Source organism: Bubalus kerabau, chromosome 7, assembly GCF_029407905.1.
Source record: "Bubalus kerabau isolate K-KA32 ecotype Philippines breed swamp buffalo chromosome 7, PCC_UOA_SB_1v2, whole genome shotgun sequence".
NCBI lineage: Eukaryota > Metazoa > Chordata > Mammalia > Artiodactyla > Bovidae > Bubalus > Bubalus kerabau.
In genome coordinates, this window is record NC_073630.1 from 120,356,955 (window position 1) to 120,380,359 (window position 23,405).

The following is a 23,405-nucleotide window of genomic DNA, read 5'->3' on the forward strand; positions in this document are numbered from 1 at the left end:
GAGGCTCTTTAGTTCCTCTTCGCTTTCTGCCATAAGTGAGGTGTCATCTGCATATCTGAGGTTATTGATATTTCTCCCAGAAATCTTGATTCCAGCTTGTGCTTCATCCAGCCCAGTGTTTCTCATGATGTACTCTGTATAGAAGTTAAATAAGCAGGGTGACAGTATACAGCCTTGACGTACTCCTTTCCCAATTTGGAACCAGTCTGTTGTTCCATGTCCGGTTCTAACTGTTGCTTCTTGACCTGCATACAAATTTCTCAGGAGGCAGGTCAGGTGGTCTGGTATTCTCATCTCTTTTAAAAATTTTCCACAGTTTGTTGTGATCTACACAGTCAAAGGCTTTGGCGTAATCAATGAAGCAGATGTTTTTCTGGAATTCTCTTGCTTTTTCTATGATCCAATGAATGTTGGCACTGTGATCTCTGGTTGCTCTGCCTTTTCTAAATCCAGCTTGAACATCTGAAAGTTCATGGTTCATATACTGTTGAAGTCTTGCTTGGAGAATTTTGAGCATTACTTTGCTAGCGTGTGAGATGAGTGCAATTGTGCAGTAGTTTGAACATTCTTTGGCATTGCCTTTCTTTGGGATTGGAATGAAAACTGACATTTTTCAGTCCTGTGGCCACAGCTGAGTTTTCCAAATTTGCTGGCATATTGAGTGCAGCACTTTCACAGCATCATCTTTTAGGACTTGAAATAGCTCAGCTGGAATTCCACCTTCACTAGCTTTGTTTGTAGTGATGCTTCCTAAGGCCCACTTGACTTAGCATTCCATGATGTCTGGCTCGAGGTAAGTGATCACACCATCATGGTTACCTGGGTCATTAAGATCTTTTTTGTACAGTTCTTCTGTGTATTTTTGCCACCTCTTCTTAACATTTGCTGCTTCTGTTAGGTCTATACCGTTTCTATCCTTTATTTTGCCCATCTGCTTCCCTGGTAGCTCAGTTGGTAAAGAATCTGCCTGCAATGCAGGATACCCCAGTTTGATTCCTGGGTTGAGAAGATCCACTGGAGAAGAGATAGGCTACCCACTCCAGTATTCTTGGGCTTCCCTTGTGGCTCATCTGGTAAAGAATCCGCTTGCAGTGAGGGAGACCTGGGTTCGATCCCTGGGTTGGGAAGATCCCCTGGAGAAGGCAAAGGCTACCCACTCCAGTGTTCTGGCCTGGAGAATTCCATGCAGTGTATAGTCCATGGGGTTGCAAAGAGTCAGACACGAGTGAGTGACTTTCACTTTCACTTTTGCATGAAATGTTCCCTTGGTATCTCTAATTTTCTTGAAGAGAAAATTCAAGTCTTTCCCATCTCTAGTCTTTCCCTTCTATTGTTTTCCTCTATTTCTTTGCATTGATCACTGAGGAAGGCTTTCTTATCTCTCCTTGCTATTCTTTGGAACTCTGCATTCAGATGGGTATATCTTTTCTTTTCGCCTTTGCCTTCTGCCTCTCTTCTTTTCTCAGCTATTTGTAAGGCCTCTTCAGACAACCAGTTTGTATTTTTGCATTTCTTTTTTTGGGGATGGTTTTGATCACTGCCTCCTGTACGATGTCACAAATCTCCGTCTGTAGTTCTTCAGGCACTGTATCAGATCTAATCCCTTGAATCTATTTGTCACTTCCACTGTATAATCATAAGGGATTGATTTAGGTCATACCTGAACAGTCTAGTGGTTTTCCTTACTTTCTTCAATTTAAGCCTGAATTTGGCAATAAGGAGTTCATGATCTGAGCAACAGTCAGCTCCTGGTCTTGTTTTTGCTGACTGTGTAGAGCTTCTCCATCTTCACCTTTAAAGAATATAATCAATCTGATTTCAGTATTGACCACCTGGTGATATCCATGTGTAGAGTCTTCTCTTGTATCGTTGGAAGAGGGTGTTTGCTATGACCAGTGCGTTCTCTTGGCAAAACTCTGTTAGCCTTTGCCCTGCTTCGTTTTGTACTCCAAGGCCAAACTTGCCTGTTACTCCAGGTATCTCTTGACTTCCTGCTTTTGCATTCCAGTCCCCTGTGATGACAAGGACATCTTTTTTTGGTGTTAGTTCTAGAAGATCTTGTAGATCCTCATAGAAGTGTTCAGCTTTAGCTTCTTTGGCATTAGTGGTTGGGCCACAGACGTGGATTACTGTGATATTGAATGGTTTGCCTTGGAAACAAACAGAGATCACTCTTTTGTTTTTGAGATTGCACCCAAGTACTGTGTCTTGGACTCTTTTGTTGACTGTGATGGCTACTCCATTTCTTCTAAGGGATTCCTGCCCACAGTAGTAGATATAATAGTCATCTGAGTTAAACTCACTCATTCCAGTCCATTTTAGTTCACTGAGTCCTAAAATGTCGATGTTCACTCTCTCCATCTCCTGCTTGATTACTTCTAATCTGCCTGGACCTAACATTCCAGGTTCCTATGCAATTTTGCTCTTTACAGCATCGGACTTTACTTCCATCACCAGTCACACCCTCAACTGGGTGTTGTTTTCTCTTTGGCTCCGTCTCTTCATTCTTTCTGGAGTTATTTCTCCACTCTTCTCCAGTAGCATATTGGGCACCTACCCACCATCTGTCCACCCAGGAATTCCATTTCTCCAGCTCTGTCCTCAGAAATGTGTGCACAGGTGTTCAGAGAGACACTTGGGCTGTCACCGTGGCCGAGGCCGCAGGGAACCGAGGGTGGGTCCACAGGGGGCGGTTCAGCCGTCACAGAGGGCGCCACGCCGTGCCCACAGGGACTGACATGGGAAGTGCCCCGGCCCTGTGGTGGGCACACTAGATACCTGGCCATGGTGAAGGGGAGGCAGGCAGGTGGTCCTCCCTGGGTGCTTCTGGGAAGGTTGGGCTCCTTGCAGCGCGAGCCAAGCAGGCCCCATGTGCTGCCACGTGGCCGCGTGACCTCCTGGCACACTGGGTTTGCTTCTCAGATTTGCCCAGCGGTCCTGCCAAGCCACCTGTCGGTGCTGCGTCCTAGCGCCCTTCCCGCTTCTGTTTCAGGACAATGTGCTAAACATCATTAACCAGATCATGGACGCATGCATCCCCCAGGACCGAGCCCCGCGGGACTTCTGTGTCAAGTTCCCTGAGGAGATCCGCCACGACAACCTGGCCGGCCAGCTGTGGTTCGGCGCCGAGGTAGCCCAGCTGTCCCTCCGTGACTGGCCCCCGTGGGCATCTACAGGTGCAGGGCGTCTCCTCTCCCACAGGTGGAGGACTGTACTGAACCTGCTCCCCTGAAACTACACACGCAAATACAGACACGAGGTTTCACATGTGATTTCTGTGAGGCTCTCAGGCCCCCAGACATGTGAAACTGGTTCTCTGCTACAGTAATGCTAATACTCAGACAGCACTGCCCCCCCCCAAGGGGCTGTTTACTCCTGCCCGGGCTGGGGGAGCTGCCCCCAGCCCACACTGCCACCACCACTCACGTGGCCCCTCAGATCTTGGTCTTCAGCTCCCGAGGAGGCGCCTGAGGATCTGGAGGGAGGTGCTCCCCCCACCCTAGGCAGGACCAGCCTCGCTCTGGGCAGCGGTGTCCGTGGGAGCCCCTCGCCCGGCCCCTCTCTCAGGACGCTAGCACATGCCATCCCCCCGCCAGCTCTCCAGGACTCCCATGCCCCCATTTCCCTGCACGCTGTCGGCCCTGGGCCCGCTGCTCCCCCATCTCAGTCTGTGTCAACCCGCTCCTCCGAACCGCCTGGCTGCGATGTCCCCACTGGGGATGGCTCCAGATGGTGGGGTTGGCCCCGGGCAGGCTGTCTCTTCCCCCAGCCTCAGTTTTTACCTCTGCAAAGTGGGTCCCAAGGGCGGGGGCAGCTGTGGGGGCTGTGAGGCGAAGCAGGGAAGCTTTGTGGACACCAGGTGTCTGCATCTTAGAAAGGTCGGGGGTCTTGGGGAGCCAGGGGAAGCTCCCGGGCAGTGGGCTTGGGCGAGAACCAGAGTGGGGTGTCTGAGGGGTGTCTGTGGGGCGGGGTGGAGGGGGAGGAGACAGGGGTCACATGCCCAGGAGGGCCCGGCGGAGCCCCAAACCCAAGGGCATTTGTTATCACGACTGTGATTGCTGGGCATCTAAGAGAAATCAGGAGGGAGCCGGTGCCCAGAGAGGAGGCCGCGGAAGGGGAGAGGAGGAGGGGGGAGGGTCTCAGGGATGAGAATAGGGGGTAGGGGTCTAGGGGATGGGAGGCGGGGGAGGGTCTCGGGGAGGCCACGCCCCCCACCCCGGTCTGGCAGACCTGTGGCCGGGGCCTCCTGGGGCACGCGGGGTGGCCTGTCCCAGCGTCGCTGGGGTGGTGCGTGCTCCGCGGGCGGGCTGCCCTGACCCCTTCGCCGTCCGCAGTGCCTGGCCGCCGGCTCCATCATCATGAACCGCGAGCTGGAGAGCATGGCCATGCGGCCGCTGGCTAAGGAGCTGACCCGGAGCCTGGAGGACGTGCGCGGGGCCCTGCGCGACCAGGCGCTGCGGGACCTCAACACCTACACGGAGAAGATGCGGGAGGCGCTCCGGCACTTCGACGTACTGTTCGCAGAGTTCGAGCTGAGGTGACCGGAGGCCGCCCGCGAGGGGTCGCGGCCCTGGCCTGCTGGTGGGGAACCCGGCCGTCTGCAGCCGAAGACTCCGCGAAGGGAGGCGCCCTCCCTGGCTGGTTGCGGGCGTCGGGGGTGGATGGGGGTGGGCACGGCGAGGGGAGGGGCCAGGGCTGGCGGAAGAACACAGGGACACCCCAGGTCCCGCCCTCACTTCTGCCCCTGGCGCCCCCCCAGCGGTGAAGCCGCCGCCCCCTCCCCCCGGGCGGTCCTGTGGATGCAGGTCATCCACCGCCCCCTCCCCACCCAGCGTGTCTTTGGGCTCCCACCCGGGACACCGCCGAGACTGGATGAGGTGGCCATTAGGGTCCTGCTGGGCCCCCAGCTCCACTGCGTGCGGGGAGGCCCCTCCAGCTCAGCGGGTCTGCCCTCCCCCTCCACCAGCAGCAGAGGACAGGGCAGGGCCCCCTTCACCCGCCTCCCCGCCCCCAAGGGCTCTGGAGGTCCCGGGACTGTGGGGACTGGGCTGCAAGATGTCCACAGAAACAGACACGCTTGGGGTGCAGGAGACCCAGGAGGCCCAATGCCCATCCACCGCGGTGCGGGTTAGCAGAAACTGCCTGACTTGTGATGCGTGGGCGGAGGAGGAAGTCACAAGGTTCCAGATGGTTCTCTAGGGAGCAGGGCCCACACATGAGCTTTCTGCCTTTCTCCCTCCCTGTCTGCTCCAGATTTCCCCAAGTGAGCTTTTATTACAAGAAAGGCTGGTTAGTCACTTAGGAGGAGGGGAAACCGTTCTCACCTGGGGAAGGGGCGAGTCCTGCTCCGCAGGGGCCGGGGGCCCCTCACTGGGCCTGGATGCACGTGGCCACTCCCTGTTCCCTCGAGACAGGGGGCCCTCTCGGAAGGAATGAGCAGTGGCGAGTGGCAGCTCCAGGCTGGGCACAGCCCAAGGAGGGAGGAGCTTCGGCTGAAAACAGGAGCGGTGATGCTGGGGCCGCGTGCTGTGAGCGCCTGAGAGGCGGCAGGGGCCTGCAGTCAGAGGGACCCCGTTTGGTTGTCCGTTAAGACCTTCAGGGCTCGGGGACACGGTGGGGCGCCCGGGGGTGGCCCTCACCCCGTCCCTCTGCCCACAGCTACGTGTCGGCCATGGTGCCCGTGAAGTCCCCCCGGGAGTACTACGTGCAGCAGGAGGTCATCGTGCTGTTCTGCGAGACGGTGGAGAGGTGAGGCCCCTGTGACCCGGGAGCCCAGTCCTCCCGCCACCCTGGCCCAGGGGACGGCTGCACCCGGGAAGGGCGCCGTATCCCTGCGCCGCGTCCACCAGCCCTGCTGCCCATCCCAGCCCCACAGTCCCGCTTCTCTGGGCCCGGAGGGTCGGTCCTGCAGGCGAAGCTCGCAGGGTCCGGGGGGCTCCAGGCTCAGCCCGAGGAGCCAGGCTCCTCACCTCCTCACCCTTCTCCCGCTCCTCGCATTCCCACCTCCTCACTTCCTGTCCTCCACTCCTCTCCCGCCAGGCCAGGATGGAGGCCTTGTAGGCTGGGTTTCAGGGGTGATTCATCGGTAATCTAAGCATGCCTTGTTTGGGGGCAGGGGTCAGAGCTGAAGTCAGGTTTTATGACTAGACTAAGATCGAACCTGGAATATTCCTCGTATTTGACTAGTGCTTCGCTGGCAGGTAAGTTTTGAACTTGCCTAGTATTACATCATTGGAGAAGGAAATGGCACCCCACTCCAGTATTCTTGCCTGGAGAATCCCATGGACAGAGGAGCCTGGTGGGCTACGGTCCATGGGGTCGCTAGGAGTCGGACACGACTGAGCGACTTCACTTTCACATTTCACTTTCATGCATTGGCGAAGGAAATGGCAACCCGCTCCAGTGTTCTTGCCTAGAGAATCCCAGGGACGGTGGAGCCTGATGGGCTGCCATCTACGGGGTCACACAGAGTCGGACACGACTGAAGCGACTTAGCAGCAGCAGCAATATCACATCATTGGAGAAGGAAATGGCAACCCACTCCAGTATTCTTGCCTGGAGAATCCCATGGACAGAGGAGCCTGGCGGGCTACGGTCCATGGGGTACCAAAGAGTCGGACACGACTGAGCGACTAGACAACAACGTCACATCGTAAGTTTGTTAATTTTTTGAGACAGGTTGTTCACTCTTAGGCGTTGATAGATATTTCAAATCAGCAAACAGTCAGACGGCAGGAAATCTTTGGTTTTGAACACGCTGGTGCGTGTCTGCCCATGCGTGCGGGGACGCCATCTCTGTATCCTTGGAAGTGGGTGGATGCAGGAGAGCAGTTGCTGGCTTCTCAGGGACTGTTAATGGTTCAGGGCAGCTTTTCTGCAGCACCTTTACTCTTGGGTGTTGGATGGCAAGGTGTCCCCACCAGCCCCCCGTGGCAGGCACCTCTCTCCTGCTCCCCGCTTCCGTCCAGCAGTGGGTCAGGAGGTGGGAAGGTGGGGGAGGCCGAGGGGGAGCTGCCCGTGCCGGGCCTCTTGGAGTGGGCTCTTCCAGCCGCTGTCCTCCGTGTGTCCACGTGTGAGGCCTGCGCGGCCACCCTCCTGGCTCCCATCTGGCCATGGTCACGCCTGCTCCCTGTCTCCTCCCCGCCAGGGCCCTGGACTTCGGGTACCTGACCCAGGACATGATTGACGACTACGAGCCGGCCCTCATGTTCACCATCCCCCGGCTGGCTATCGTGTGGTGAGTGTCCCTCACAGTGCCCTGGATGGTCGTTTTGCAGAAACCCAGGGGTGCCAGGCCCCTCTGGGTGGTGATGAGCTGTGCTCATACCCCGAAGGTGGCCATCCACCCACCCCAGAGCAGTCACTGGGCGGGCCTGCCCTTGTCCCAGCAGACAAGGAGCCAGGTGTTCCAGGCACGCCCTCACCCTGGTGTGGGAGGGACCCCCAGCCTCGATGGGGGGACAGGTGAGCGTGACAGCCATGGGCACTCCCAGCCCGGGGAGGAGGACCCCGCACTCAGACACAGGGGACCAGCAGGGGCTGTGAGAGCCGGCTTTGTAGGGATGAGAGGCGAGGCGCCCCTGGTTCCTGGGAGGATGTGACGAGCTTGTCTGGACAATTGGTGGGCTGGCTGGGAGTCGGGGCCCGTGGGCTGAAGAGCAGGGGTCCTGGTGATGGGGTGGGAGCACAGCCGTGAGGGCTGGGGAGCTCTAGGTCAGGCCTGCAGGCTTACGGCCTTGGAGATAGCAGGGCAGCACGTGGATTCAGGCCTACGGACTCGGAGGCGGGAAGCGCGTGGTCTCGTGCTGGGGGTCTCGGAGCCTCTCGGAGTCAAGGTCAGAGCTCAGGTGTTCTGGGCTTGGTCCACGGCTGCTCACTCGCACCTGGACACCTAGATGGAGACTGCCTGCCCTCCTGCCAGGTGAGAGACCAGGGGCAGCTGGGGTACCAGGAGCCGAGGCTGCTGGTAGGTGTGGCCATCAGTGGACTGGCCTGGGGAGCGTGGGGTGGACATGTGGGCCAGGACCAGTCCAGGCACGGGCTGCGGGGAGAACCTGCTGGGGGTGGGGGCTGAGCAGTCCCTGGGGCCCGGCCTCTGGGACATAGGGGTGTCTATAGACTGGACCACAGGGGCCTAGACGGGTCGTGTGCCACATGCAGGACCAGTGGGGAGCGAGCTGGGCAGATGGCACTACTCGGGGCTCTGGAGCAAAGAGTCCCACGTGTCCCAGAGTACAGGGAGGACCTAGGCGATGAAGACCCGGGAAGATGGGTGGCAGGGGTTAGGGGTGGGCAGCTGGCACCCAGGGCTTCAGAGAAGCCTGAGCCCCCGCCACACCTGCGGCTTCCCTTGGGCTCGGGGTGTGGCCTGCACCTCGCTTTTCCTGGCCTCGCTGCCTTCCCTCTGCGAGGTCTCGATGGTGGTCTTGGGGGAAACCAGACCCTCTTGGGAAATTCTCATCAGCTTCCACCGTCTTAGAGGGAACCTGCTCTAAACCTCGAAGGAGGCCCTCAGGTAGCCTGCCTGTCTGAGATAAAATGAGGGTGTTGAACGGAAGCGCGTGCTTCTGGGTCATACAACCACCACCACTGATTTCAGTGACCGTCGCCTCTGAAAAGAGATCACCGCCCCCTTGGCTGCCACCCCCACCCCCACCCTCCCACCTCTCCGTAGGTTTTCCGATTCGGGATGTTTCGTCTAAGTGGGATCTGGCTCGCTTTTGTGTCCTCGCCACTGGCCTGTGTCACGGAGCAGGCCAGTGGCGGGGCCTGCTGTGTCCTCCCCCCTAGTCACCCAACGTGCTTGGTGCCTGGCAGGTGGCAGCATGCAAATTCCTGCAGAATTTCATTGTGTTGACCTAGCAGGACACAAAATACGTATTTATGAAGCTTTTTCACTGAGATTTTATTTTTAATCATAAAATTTGGTACACAGGTATATATCCAGAATTAAAGTGTGAAAGTGTTAAATCAGTAGTGTCCGATTCTTTGTGATCCCATGGATTGAAGCCCACCAGACTCCCCTGTCCATGGGATTCTCCAGGCAAGAATACTGCAGTGGGTTGCCATTCCCTTCTCCAGGGCATCTTCCCAACCCCAGGGATCAAACCTGGGTCTCGTGTATTGCAGGCGGATTCTTTACCAACTAAGCCACCAGGGAAGCCCTATCCAGAAGTTAAGGATTGGTTAAAAATGATACTCTTGGGACTTCCCTGGTGGTCCAGAGGTTAAGAATGCCCCGTTCAGTGCAGGAGAATTAGGACCCGACGCGCCGCAGAGCAGCTGACCCCGGGTTCCCCAACCCGCCTCTCTTCCGTCTGTTTCCACTCTGCCTTTGTGCTGTGACCACCACATTTTCCCACGAAGTCAAGGTTCTGTCTTGGGAAATTGTTCCCCAAACACCGTTAATTGAACCACCGCCATCTAGAAAGTCTCGCCCCATCTATGCAGTGCCCCGAAGGGCCCCCTCCCCAGGGTCAGGGCTCCTGGGCTGGTGGGAGGGCAGGCTGGGCCTCAGTCCCAACTCCTATTTCTCTTTGCAGTAGGTGGTTTCAGGGCCAGTTCTCACCAACCCTGCATCTGTTATATTTAAACACAAATCCGGTGTTTCCGGGCTTCCCTGGTGGCTCAGTGGTAAAGAATTTGCCTGCAAGGCAGGAGACCCGGGTTGGATCCCTGGGTCAGGAAGATCCCCTGGAGGAGGGCATGGCAACCCACTCCAGTATTCCTGCCTGGAGAATCCTATGGACAGAGGAACCATAGGATTCTCGGTCCTATGGGTGGGCTTTGGTCCATAGGGTTGCAGAGTCTGAACACGACTGAAGCAACTTAGCATGCCAGTGTTTCCACTTTCAAAGAGGTAGATTTAACAACAAATCTCGATGCTGATTTATCTGATGGCAGCAGAGAAGTGTGCAAACATGTTCTATGATTATTTTATGATCCCTCAGACGAACACAGGCTGACCTGCTTTGAAAAGGGATGAAACCTGGGTAACCTTCACTGCTTTTTCCTAACTTGTTTACAATTCAAGCTCAGAGGGGAGTGCATGGGGGAGTGGTCTGGGCCGGCCCCGTGGCCACAGGGCTGAGGCCGGGCTGGCTTTGTGTCTTGGATGCAGCGGCCTCGTGGTCTACGCGGACGGACCCCTGAACCTGGACCGCAAGGTGGAGGACATGTCCGAGCTGTTCCGGCCCTTCCACACGCTGCTGCGGAAAATCAGGTGAGGGGAGGGCGGTGTGTGCCCCTGAGCCCCTCGGGGCTGCGACTGATCCAGGGCTGACAGTGACCTCTCTGGAGGAGTCTGGTCTTGCTTTGCCCTCCGATAGCTCCAGGCTATGTGTTTCCTCTGGGCACAGCTTCAGAGCATGGTTGCCTTTGCACTCCTCTATGAAGCTGATTCTTTGGCTTCTGTCCACTGAAAGCTCCAGTGTTGACCTCTGTTCTCCTGGGGGGTGCTGGCACCTTCACTGTGGGCTCCACTGTTGGGAGCTCCCTCTGACCCCCACCCCTTTCTCCCCCAAGAACAGGTGCTTGCTTTTGGCCAGTAGCCTTCAGACCCACACACAGACGTCCTGTCCCAAGACAGCAGCCGCCCTGGCTGACGGCGTGGACGCCAGGCCCCCCTCGGGTTTCTCACAGAAACGTCTCTGTGACTGAGCGATTGTGAACCCGGGGTGGTGCAGGGTGGACAGGGCCACACACGGCGTCCCCCGGGCCAGGCCGCCCCCCATATGCGCTCGACTGGGGCCCGGGCCCGGGCCTCTGCTAGTTCTTTGACTTAGGGGGTGTGGACTAGTTTAGGGGTGTTGACTAGTTCAGGGGTGTTGACTAGTTCAGGGATATTGACTAGTTTAGGGTGTTGACTAATTTAGGGATGTTGACTAGTTAGGGTGTGGACTAGTTCAGGGATATTGACTAGTTTAAGAGTATTGACTAGTTTAAGAATATTGACTAGTTCAGGGGTATTGACTAGTTTTAAGAGTATTGACTAGTTTAAGAATATTGACTAGTTTAGGGGTATTGACTAGTTTAGAGTGTTGACTAATTTAAGGATGTTGACTAGTTTAGGGTGTGGACTCGTTTAGGGGGTTGACTAGTTTAGGGGTGTTGACTAGGGTGTTGACTACTTTAGGGTGTTGACTGGTTTAGGGATGTTGACTGGTTTAAGGTATTGACTAGTTTAGGGGTGTTGACTAGTTTAGGGTGTTGACTAGTTTAGGAGTGTTAACTAGTTTAGGTGGTGTTGATTAGTTTAGGGGTGTTGACTAGTTTAGGGCTGTTGACTACTTTAGGGCTGCTGACTGGTTTAAGGTGTTGACTAGTCTTGGGTGTTGACTAGTTTAGGGTGTTGACTGGTTTAGGTGTGTTGACTGGTTTAGGGTGTTGACTGGTTTAGGGGTGTTGACTGGTTTAAGGTGTTGACTAGTTTAGGATGTTGACTGGTTTAGGATGTTGACTGGTTTAAGGTGTTGACTGGTTTAGGGTGTTGACTGGTTTAGGGGTGTTGACTAGTTTAGGGGTGTTGACTGGTTTAAGGTGTTGACTGGTTTAAGGTGTTGACTAGTTTAGGATGTTGACTGGTTTAGGGGTGTTGACTGGTTTAGGGTGTTGGCTGGTTTAGGGGTGTTGACTAGTTTAGGGGTGTTGACTGGTTTAAGGTGTTGACTGGTTTAGGGTGTTGACTGGTTTAGGGGTGTTGACTGGTTTAAGGTGTTGACTGGTTTAAGGTGTTGACTAGTTTAGGGTGTTGACTGGTTTAGGGGTATGGACTGGTTTAAGGTGTTGACTAGGGATGTTGACTAGTTTAGGGTGTTGACTAGCTTGGGGGTGAAGCGCTCAGCTCTCCTCAGTGAACAGCGCCTCCCCTACCCTGAGGCTCACTCTGCCCCCTCTCGTCGCCCCCACCCTCTCAGGGTGGCCTTGGCACCATCTGTGCCGTCCTGCGGGCTTGGTGACCTAGGGCCTCCCTTGGCCTTCAGCAGCAGGTCCTCCAGCCAGCATCCCTGACCTCGACCCTTCCCCAAAAAGCTCACTTCAGGCTGCGTGGTGCCCCCAGCAGTGGTGGCCTCTGTGAGCGACAGGGCCCAGCTGAGGCTCCTGTGTGGTGGGTCGGGGGGCTGTCCTCCGAGGCTGTGTCCCTGAGTGCCTCCCTGGCCCCATCTCGGTGGACCCTGAGGTCTTTCCTCCCACCATCCCTGGTCTCCAAGAAGCCCCTCGTCCCTAGTTGTTGGTCCAGGACCCCAGGGCCCCCTGCCACGCTCTCCCTGGGCCTGGCAGGACTTTCCGGCTCAGGGCAGCTTTCCTCCGCTGGCCTTCTTGCCCTTTGCCCTGTCAGGAGCCAAACGCGCTTTGAATCCAGGCAGGGAGGGGTGACCCGGGAGATCCTGGGGGGTCAGTGGGCATCCTGAGCAGGACGTGACCCTGGACCCAGAGGCTGAGTCTTGCCCTCTCTGGGCGCTCAGCTGGGAGAGGAGCCAGGGAGCAAGGGGAGAGGGTGGACGATCCTAGGCTGGGAAGGGAAGAGCAGGCCCTGAGTGGGCAGTGGCCATGGGGCAGGGTGGGCGCATGGGGCTGGGGAGGGGCCAGGTGCTGGGGACTCTGGAGGGGCAGAGTCCAGAGCCTCGGTACGGGCAACACACTCGGAAGTCTAACGTGCGCAATTAGGATTGGAAGGAGGGACAGAGACTTCGGGCAGTTTGCTGAAGCTATATTCAGAGAAATCATGGCCAAGAGTTTTTCAAAACTGAAGAGACATCTCTGCCCACAGATTCAGGAGACTCAGGAAAACTACACGCAAGGCGGACGGAACACACAGCCGGGTGTCACAGCGACACGGCTAAACACGGAGAAGACCCTTAAACACAGCCAGAGGGAAAGGACATACTGCTACGAAGCAAATATAAACTGACAGCTGTCTTCTCAAAAACAATGGAGGCAGGCAATGAAATGACGTATATTTAAAGTGCTGAAAGGAAAAAGCTGCCAATCAGAATTTTATAACCAGGAGAAATATTCTGCAAAAATTAAGATGAAATAGTGGGCTACTCAGAAATACAAAACTAAAGAAATTTGTTATCCCCAGACTGCACATAAAGAAAAACTAATTGCAGTTCTTCAGACAAAGGAAAAAATCCCAGATGGAAATATGGGTGCAGAGGAGAGACTTAAGACCTTGATGTGAATTAATATAAATGAATAAGGGCTGTACAAAACAATAATTATAATGTCTTAGGAAGTTTAACTTATGCATAGCATAGTTTAACATTTGAAAATAAAGTCAATGTTTTTCTATATTAATTTTTAAAAAGGAAGAAAAACCAAATCATTTTGAAAGTTACAGAAAAAAATTTGAAAAATTTAACACCTATTTTAATCAAAATATCTCTTAGCAAATTAGGAATAGAAAGAAATTTTCTTAATCTAATGAAAGATATACACACATATGCACACACTTATGAAACTGGATGCTTACCTAACACCTTATATAAAAATTAACTCAAAATGGGTCAAAGATCAAAATGTAAGCACTAAAACTATAAGATTATTATGAGAAAACACAGGCCATAAGCCCATGACATCACACTCGGCAGTGGTTTCTCGGATGTGATGCCAAAGGCACAGGTAACAGAGGGAAAAATAGACATACTGGACTCTGTGGAAATTTCAAAATTTTGTGCCTCAAAAGACACTACAATAGAGTAAAAAGGCAACCCACGGAATGGGAGAAAATATTTGCATATCGTATATCTGATAAGGGACTAATACCTAGAATATGTAGAAAACTCCTAAAACTCGACACCAAGAATAGCGAGAAATAAACAACCCATTTGAAAATGGGCAAAGGATGTGAACAGACATCTCTCCAGAGAAGATGACCAATAAGCACATGAATAGACACTCAACATGATGATTGTTAGCGAGACACAAATCCAAACCTCACACCCGTGAGCAAGGCCACTGTCAAGACAAAACAAAAACTAGAAAGCAGCAAGTGCTGGTGAGGACGTGGAGAAATCAGAGCTCTTGTGAGCCGTTGGTGGGAATGTAAAATGGTGCCGCTGCCGTGGAGGTTCCTCAAAATATTAAAAGAGAACTACCATGAGATCTGGCAATTCCTCTTCTGGTTTTTTACCCAAGAGAATTGAAAGTAGCATCTTGAAGAGATATCTGTACACTTGTGTTCACCGCAGCATCACTCACAGCAGCTAAGACGTGGAGACAACGCTTGACAGATGAGTGCATAGGCACAGCGTGCTCCAGCCTTACACCAGGATGTGATTTACCTTGAAAAGGAAGGGGATTACAACAAGGCTACAGCATGGATGAACTGTGTGGCCATGCTCAGTGACATAAGCCAGTCACAGAGTGTGATCCCAATGACATAAGTTCCCCAGAGTCCTCCAGATACAGAGATAGAAAGCATAAATGGAGGTTGTCTGGGGCTGGAGGGAGTGGATAACGTTTCACGTGGACAGAGTTTTAGTTTTACAAGATGAAGCACTAGGGGATGGATGCGCAGCAATACGAATATACTTAATACTGCTGAAAATGAAAGTCGCTCAGTCCTGTCCAATTTTGCGACCCCTTCCATGGAATTCTCCAGGCCAGAATACTGGAGTGGGTAGCCTTTCCCTTCTCCAGGGGGGTCCTCCCGACCCAGGGATTGAACCCAGGCCTCCCGCAATGCAGGTGGATTCTTTACCAGCCGAGCCACCAGGGAAGCCCTGGTGAATACCACGGAACTGTCCCTTAAAACAGTTAAGGTGGTAAGTTTTATGTTACATGTATTTTATCACAATAAAAAAATTTAAGTATTATTTACAATAGTGTCAATAAATATTAATCACTTAAGCATAAATCTGAGATGTCTGAGACCTCTACTGAAAGTTACAAAATGTTTTTGACCCCAAATTTTAAAGACCTAAGTAAAGAGCTGTTCCACCTTCAACGAGTGGAAAACTCAATACCAAGAGGATATCAGTGATTCTCAAATTAATCTCTGAATTCAATGCAACCTCAAACAAAATCCCAGGAGGCTTTTTCTTTTGTGGAACTCGACAAACTAATTCTAAAATTCACATAGAAAGGCACAGGGCCTGGAATAGCCAAGAAAAAAACAATTGCTGGAGAAGAAGGACAAAGAAGAATATCTTCGCTCTGTTCCGCTCTGAGTTGCGTTTGGGTGGTTTCCACAGACAGAGAAAGCGATGGCACCCACTCCAGTGCTCTCGCCTGGAGATCTGAGGGACGGCGGAGCCTGGTGGGCTGCAGTCCATGGGGGCTCGAAGAGTCGGACACACCTGAGCCACTTCAGTTTCACTTTTCACTTTCATGCATTCTTGCCTGGAGAATCCCAGGGACAGGGGAGCCTGGTGGGCTGCCGTCTATAGGGTAGCACAGAGTCGGACACGACTGAAGCGACTCAGCAGCAGCCGCAGTTTCCACAGACGGTGCTGGTGTGACCAAGCTCGTGAACACATGTGTGCATTTCTGCTGAGCATCCTTCATAAAAAAAAGGGCACAGTTGGAGATAGTTGCTGTCATAAATTGTAGTCATGCTGGCAGAGGTGTAGTGCACAGAGGGTCTAGAGGACCAACACATCATTCACGACAAGGATGATGCCAGAACAGTGGAGAATGGCTGGCTTTTTCCAATGCACAGCTGAACCAGTAAATATCCACACGAGGAAAAAGATCCTTAATACACTCAAATGTGCTCACTTGCTCAGTCGTGTCTGACTCCTTGTGACCCCATGAACTGTAGCCCATCAGGCTCCTCTGTCCATGGAATTTTCCAGGCAAGAATACTGGAGTGAATTGCCATTTACTTCTCCAGGGGATCTTCCTAACCCAGGGATTAAACCCGCATCTCTTGCGTCTCCTGAATGGGCAGGTGGATTCTTTACCGCTTGCACCATCTGGGAAGTTGCTACACTGGGGAGCATGTCAATTCTAGGTTGATTACAAGCACAAAGGTGAAAAGTAAAACAACCCTTTCAGAGAGAAAAACTGGGTACATCTTTGTGTTCTTCGAGTAGGCAGAGAGTCCTTCAACAAGGCACAGAAACACCGACCACAGAGAGAAACATGACATAGTCAGCTTGACCGAAATTAGAAACTTGAGTTTGTTCAAAGACACCATTAAGAGTGAGGAGGCTGCAGAGCTGGAGACGACACCCAGTGAAGAACTTGGATCCAAAATTACATAAAGAGCTCCTGTCAATCGTCAAGAAGAGTTAGCCCAACAAAAACGGGTGAAAGTCCTGACAGGCGCTTGAGAGAGGCCTCCGGGGTCGGTTGGCGTGTGAACGGGGGCACGACCTCCCGAGTGAGCAGGCCAAAGTGACTTGAAACCACAGTGAGGATGCACTGCACGCTCAGCAGAGAGGAGGAAGTGGAGAAGACTGAGTGCCCTTGGGCTCTGGGCAGGGACTTGCTCCTCACCAGCGCTCGGCACCCTGGCCTGCAGAAACGCACCCCCCGCGCCCCCCAGGATAGGGGCTCAGACATGTGGGTATGGCAGCCAGGACCCTTCGGGTGTAGAACAGCTTCAGAGGTGACCTGCGGGGTGTTTCCACTGGGAGAGACAGAAGGATTTACAACAACTACACATCTCACCAGAGAGGGTTGCCAGGGCTGGCACAGCGAAACAGCAGCAAGTCCGATTAAATTTGAATTTCAGATACACGGTAATACTTTGTTAGAGTAAATATGTCCCCAGTGGGGGCCATTTGGGACATACTTACTCTAAAAAATATTCATACACTTTTTAAGTGTTTGTTCAGACTTCCCTGGCGGTCCAGTGACTTAAGACTCCAGGCTTCCAACGCAGGGGGCCTGGGTTTGCTCCCTGGTCAGGGAACTAGATCCCACAGGTCTCAACTAAGGATCCCACATGCTGCACTGAAGATCAAAGTTAGCCACAACTAAGACCCAGCATAGCCAAATAAATAAATACAAATACACTTTTTTCAAAAAAAGCCACTTCTTCTTTTAAAAAAAAGTATTTGTTGTTTACCTGAAGTTCCAACTTAACTGGGTGTCCAGTGTCTCTTCTGGCACCTCCTCCCACATCCAGCACTGGCTGACAGCCTGCCGTGGAGCAGTGCAGACCTCGGAGTAGTCCAGAATGTAGAGGTGGCGGGCCTGGGAGCAGGGTGGGCCACGGAGTCCATCTACCTGCAGAAGAACAGGTGTGATCACTGCAGGGACTGTGGGGTGGTCACGCCAGGGAGTGACGGTGGGGGTGGGGGGGGTGCGTGGGGGCTCCTGGGAGCACGGTGAGTGCTCTATTTCTTGATCTGAATGCTGCTTGCAGAGTGTGTTCAGCTTATGAAAACCCACAGCTGAGCGGTTCTGAAACATGGGACCTGTAGAACCCACGCTGGGCTCATCCCAGTCGGTCTCATTAAATCTACTCCACCTGCTTCCTCCTGGGAGTCTCCAGGTTGTCCGGTGCCTCCTTCTGGTGGGCACGTTCCTCTGCTGCTGCCGCCGTGATTGTATTTCCATTTTCACTCCTAAGTATTTGTTTGTTATCTGCGTCTTTCTTCCAGAACTCATATGGGCAGAGACCATGCCAGTTTTCCTGTGTGTCACCCTGGGCCTGGCACAGAGACAGTGCTCAGGAGTATTTGTTGAACCAAAGGATGAAAACCTATATGTTAAACCAACGTGTATCTTTTCACTAGCAGAAGGTTTTACTAATGCAGTTATCACTGAGAATCAGGGCTTTCTTGTTTTTCAGCAAGAAGCTTCAGAACCTCATTTTTAAGGAAGAGCGCGCTCTAGAATCAGCCCGCCACCCGAAAGGGCTGTTGTCCCGACCCAAGGCCCCGGGGGCCCTGGAGGCATGGACACCTTGCGGGGATCACTGCAGGCACCCCTGGTGCCCAGGCCCCTTGGCCTGGGGGCCGGCGGGGGGTTGCCTCGGGGACCCTCACTCTTCCTTTGTGCCTTGGCCCTTGTAGGGATTTGCTGCAGACCCTGACGGAGGAGGAGCTGCACACGCTGGAGCGGAACCTCTGCATTTCCCAGGACGTGGAGTTGCCCGTCCGGGCTGATGCCCCGGCGCCCCCGGCCCTGGCCCCTGCCGAGCCCAGGCGCGCGGACGCGGAGCTGGCCTGCTCGGTGCAGAACGACGACCAGGAGCTGGAGCAGCTCAGCCGGCTGGTGCACAGCGCAGGGGACGCCATGGCCTCCCTGCTGTCCCCGCCCAGCGCCGGCCCGTCCCCCGCCCATAGGCCGGGCGCGGCGGCCAGCCCCAGCGGGCGGGCGTCCCCGGGCCGCGCGCAGCTACCCGCCGCCGGCGACGAGGAGGAAGGGCGGGTGTTCTTCATGGAGGACGTGGACGGGGCGGCCGAGGCCCCGGGCGGCGGCGTCGACCCCCAGGAGACGGCGGAGGGCCGAGAGGCGGGGGTCGGCTCGCCGGCTTCGGCCAAGCGGGAGGACTCGAGCAACAACAACAGCGTCGAGGGCGCCGCGCTGCGGGCGGCGGCCCCCACCTCCTGCAGCTGCCTGGACTCGCGGCCGCACCTGGACGGCTGGGAGGCGGGCGCGGAGCACGCCGAGACGGCCGAGCTGATCGCCCACCGGACCGGGGGTATGAAGCTGTCTGCCACAGTCATCTTCAACCCCAAGTCGCCCGCCTCCCTGGACTCCGCCCTCGCCCACCCGGGAGTCCCGGGAAACGGCGTCCCCGCGGCGGCCGAGGGTACGGCAGGCGGCCCCCACAGACTCAGCGCCACGGCCACCAACTGCCTCCTGAACTCCTGCGTCTGCTGCGCGGGCTGCGCGGGCGCCGGGGAGGACGCGGCCGCCCAGAGTCTGCGGGGCAAGTGCGGCTCGGGCGGCGTCATCCGCTCCGCCAAGGTGGGCGCCAAGGGCTCCGCCGCGGGGCCGCTGGAGGCCCTGCCCGCGGGCGGCCCGGGCCCCGCGCCCTCCGAAGACGCCCCCGGCAGGCCGGAGCCCGAAGCCCCTGCTTCCGACAAGTGCCTGGCACACAGCTCAGGGCCCCCGGGGGACGCGGCGGACAGGCTGTGCGGAGGGGTTGACAGCTCCCGTCAGCAGGAGGAGGGCCCGCAGGAGCAGCCCCCGCCCCCGGCGGGCCCCAGGTAAGGGCAGCCGGACTCATCCTCTGCTCGGTTTAGCGGCGTCAGGCCCTCCTGCACATACGTGCCCACTGAGTCCCACCGAGAAGTATCCCTGGGGCCTAGACCGCCTTGTTTCTGGCCTTACGGGCGCCTCCTGGTGAGCAGGCGCACCCCCGGGCCCTGGTCAGCCCCTCCGCACTGCTGTGCCCAGCGTGGGCCCACTGGCCCGGGGCCAGGCACCCCCCTGACTGACGCGGCTGCTCCCCTGGCCTCAGTCAACTGCACAAATTCGCAGCCTGGGCATGCAGCCCCAGGGGCCACGGTGGGATTCTGAGACCCGCCCCTGCCCTTGGCGGGGTTCCCAGGGGTCCCCTTGTCTCCCCCTGCAGCTACCGAGCAGGCAAGGCGGGTGGGCCAGGCAGGAGGGGCCCTGGCACCGACATGCCTTCCATCCCCACGCCACAGCCTGGGCTTCGACTGAGTGTAGATCCAGCCATCACAGCCCATGCCCACTGCACGCCCCCCATCCTGGGCCTCAAGGAAGGAGGTGCTGGGGGCCCAGCCTGAGGTCCACATGTGGCCATCCCTCTCGCAGGAACCTGGCCCTGAGGCTCCCATCCTGCCTGCACTGTGTCCGACGGAGTTGGGGGGTGGAGAGGCCCCACCCGCGGCCGTGGGAGCCGTGCAGGGAAGGAGGCTGGACACCAGGGGAGAGGTCTCTTGGCCCAGGGGCAGACACCCTGTAGACGCCCCTCCCTAGAGCTGCAGGTCCTCCTGGCAGCGGGCAGGGGGCTGGCAGGACCCCTGGGGGTCAGGGCCGCTCTCCTTTCTTCCTGTGCGGAGCTCTGCTGCTCCGAGCCAGCCTTTCCTGTGTGGGTATCACCCCCAGCCCCTGGCAACCAGGAGTCTACTCTCTGGCCCCGTGAATTCGCCGGTTCTGGACGCTCCGCAGGGGCCAAGTCACTCATTGTGTGAGCTTTTGTGCCCGGCTTCCTTTGCTGAGCATCGTGTCGTCAAGGTCCACCCTGTGAAGGGCTGTCACGCATGTCAGGACTTGCTTCCCGTGGCCGCCTCGTCCTCCGGGGGGACCACGCTGGGCTCGTGTGTCCAGGGCGTGTGCTGTGGTCACTGTCTGGGTATTGTGCATGCTGTTGCTGTGACCACGTTTGTGTGCGGTCGTGCGGCTCGGTTCTCGGGGTGCCCTCCAGGAGAACAGCTGGCGCCTCACACGGGCCCTCTGCCGGGTGCGGTCGTGCGGCTCGGTTCTCGGGGTGCCCTCCAGGAGAACAGCTGGCGCCTCACACGGGCCCTCTGCCAGGTGCTGTCCCCGGCATCTTTCATCGCCTGGTCGTGTGCGAGGCTCCTGTTTCTCCACACCCTCGCCGACACGTGTCGTCTAAGATGTTTTTACCAGTTCTTTTGACCTTCGGGCACATCCCTCTAGAATATAGAGCCGAGTGACTGCTTTCAAGTCACTTGACATCATTCTATCTGTAAAGTCATGCCCCAGATCTTACCCACAATAGGTTAATTTGTTCCATTTGGCATGAGACGTAGAGATATTCCCATTTGCATTTAACTTTATAATTATGTGAAATGTTTGCATGTCTCCCAGACAAATTTATAAAATAAGTTATACCCAGAGAAATCTGTTCCTCCTTATTCTCCCCCTGCTCTAAAGTTACGGTTTTCAAATTTTTTACAGCTTATAAAAAACAGAAGCAAAGATGTATACACAGAGAGAGACATAGACACACATACACAGAGACACACACACACAGACATAGATACACATACACAGAGACACAGACACATACACACAGACACACAGAGACATAGACACACACACACACCTACACAGACACACAGAGACAGACACACACAGAGACTTCGATACACACACACAGACACAGAGACATAGACACACACATGCACGCACAGACAGTGTTTTCCCCTCCTGTTCTTTGGCAGAAGGCCTCATCCTTCCCACTGTGCTTTCCTGACCCTCTAGTCTGCAGGCCCATCTGCGGCAGTTTCTAGAGACAGCCCCGTGGTCACTTTTGTCCATGTGGGACCCCACTGTGTGGCTGGATCACCATGCAGTCAGGCCCTGCAGTTTCTAGTCTCGCTTCTACAGACGGCGCTGCAATGAACAGCTGTTTCTGATGAGGCCCTTATTTAGGGCCAAGCCTGGCCTCATCGCGTCCAGTGGAACAAATTATTGTCCACGACCCAGGGACAGTGTCCTCCCTTGGGGCCTCCGACTCAGTGGCCCAGAGCTGATCGGTGAGTGGATCGTTTTTTGCAAGGGTGACATGAAACCATCACAAATTCTTTGACAAGACACACGGGCCTTTCAGTTTCTGATTTCCCCCTTATCTTGCTCTGTGTCCAGGTCTGGAATCCCCTCCTGTTTTCCTGACGTGTCCCATCCCGGACACTGCTCATTCACGCCTCCCAGCAGCTCCCAGGCCTCCCCTTGCTTGGCGCAAACGCGGAATTCCGCCGAGCTGAGAAGAGAAAGCCGCCTCCAGGGAGCCCTCGAGATGCACTGCCGTCTCCCAGGGAAGCGTTTCCTGCAGATGCTGGAGCCTGCAGGACGCGGAGATCAGGGCCGGTGGGCAGGACCGTGGACAGCGGCGCCCGGGGCCCTGCGCTGCGCCAGGAGTCGGGTCAGCAGGTGGCGCCCATCCCCGCAGCGGGCAGCGCCGACCTCGGGCGCGTCATTCATTTATGTCACAGGCGGGCGGCTGGATGACTGAGCCAGGTGTGGGAGAGGTGGTCTGACCTCGCGGAGCATGATCTGACTCGAGTGGAGGGATAGAGCAGCGTGGTTGGGACGGACAGACAGACAGACACAGGCGATCACCCTCAGCAGGATCCCTGCACGTCAGACGCCGAGGTCGCTGGCGCCGCTCGGTGGTGTCAGCGCCGTCTGCGTGCAGCTCCTTGTGGACGGGCTCGCGTCTGCCGCGGGTGACCCCTCCCCCCGGCAGAGGGAGAGACGGAGCCGCGAGCAGGCCGGCGCCCCACTTGCCCCAGGGCGCCCGCCGGGGTCCCCTTGACCCGCCTGAGCGAGAGCCTGTCGGCCCAGCGGCGTCCTCCCTGGTCGTCCCTCGGCCGTGACGAGCCGTCGTCACAGGTTGACCATGAGGCCGGCCGGTCCACCAGGTGCCCCTGTGGCCCTGCCACGTGCAGCAGGACGAGTGACCACGGGTGCAGCCCCGTGTGCGAGTGAGACGGGTGCAGCCTCAGGCCACTGTGCCACCTTCAAGCAGGGTGCCCTGAGCCATGGCCACCACTCTGCTTTCAGGGCCAAGCGCCCAGGGGCCGCCCGGAGCATTGTCTGCCTCTCAAGCAGCCCCTGGCCTCTGGGTGGAAGGGCAGGGCTGCCGGGGAGCAGACACAGGCCCGCAGGTGGGTCCTGGAGCAAGGCCCAGGCCGGGAGGACCCCACACAGGTCCCCCCAGCCCACTGCGCACAGGCCACTTCCCCTGCTGCCCAGGGCAGGGGACGCAGCCCCTGGCACAGTCCTGGGCAGGATGTTCCAGAGCCAAGTGTCCTTCAGCTCTTCTCTTTCTACGCCCTTTTCTTACCCTTTCAGTGCTCAAAGATTAACCTTAAAACTCAGTACGTTTAAAAGCTTGCTGTTCTCCATCTAGACGCACCTCCTCATCTGGAACCTTCCACATCCTCAAGCCAACAGGAGAGCTCATTGTCTAGAAGATGGAAACTCGCCCTGACTCAGGTCCACTCCGTCTCTCCTGTGGACACTTTACTAAAGTGTGCTTACAGCCTTCCACCTCCTTGAAGGGGCTTCCCAAGTGGCTAAGGGGGCCAAGCATCTGCCTGCAATGCAGGAGGCACAGGAGACTCGGACTGGATCCCTGAGAGGGCAGGATCCCCTGGAGGAGGGCGTGGCGACCCACTGCAGTATTCTTGCCTGGAGAACCTCGCGGACAGAAGAACCCGGTGGGCCGCAGGCCATGGAGTGGCAGAGAGTCGGACACGACTGAAGTGACCGAGCACACACGCCTTCTTCAAAGAACAACACCGACTTTCTTGTTTCTGATTATAATGGCCCATTGGGGTTCATTGTAGAAGCTTATGGAAACAAAAAAGAGCAAAAGAAGGAAATAAAAACCGTTCCAAATAGGATGATGAAGTTTTTTTTTTTCCACTGAGTATTATGATCATTTATCTGAAAAATTCATTGAAACACAATATTCATAGAATTGCACTCTGTTGTAAGGACGTGTTAATTATTTCCGTGTTTTATCCACGTGCGGTGAGCCTGTGGCCCCTAAGATC

The 23,405-nt window shown here is 55.7% G+C and overlaps 1 protein-coding gene across 1 annotated transcript in view; it reads left to right on the plus strand.

Moving 5' to 3' along the window:
* The window catches only part of ZFYVE28 (zinc finger FYVE-type containing 28), a 98,843-nt gene that overhangs the window by 52,325 nt on the left and 23,113 nt on the right, over positions 1–23,405 (plus strand). Inside the window, exons 3-8 of the mRNA XM_055589264.1 lie at positions 2,993–3,130; positions 4,335–4,537; positions 5,659–5,748; positions 7,148–7,237; positions 10,121–10,222; positions 17,973–19,115. Of these exons, the coding sequence (XP_055445239.1) occupies positions 2,993–3,130; positions 4,335–4,537; positions 5,659–5,748; positions 7,148–7,237; positions 10,121–10,222; positions 17,973–19,115 (1,766 nt within the window). The remainder of the gene's footprint in view (positions 1–2,992; positions 3,131–4,334; positions 4,538–5,658; positions 5,749–7,147; positions 7,238–10,120; positions 10,223–17,972; positions 19,116–23,405) is intronic.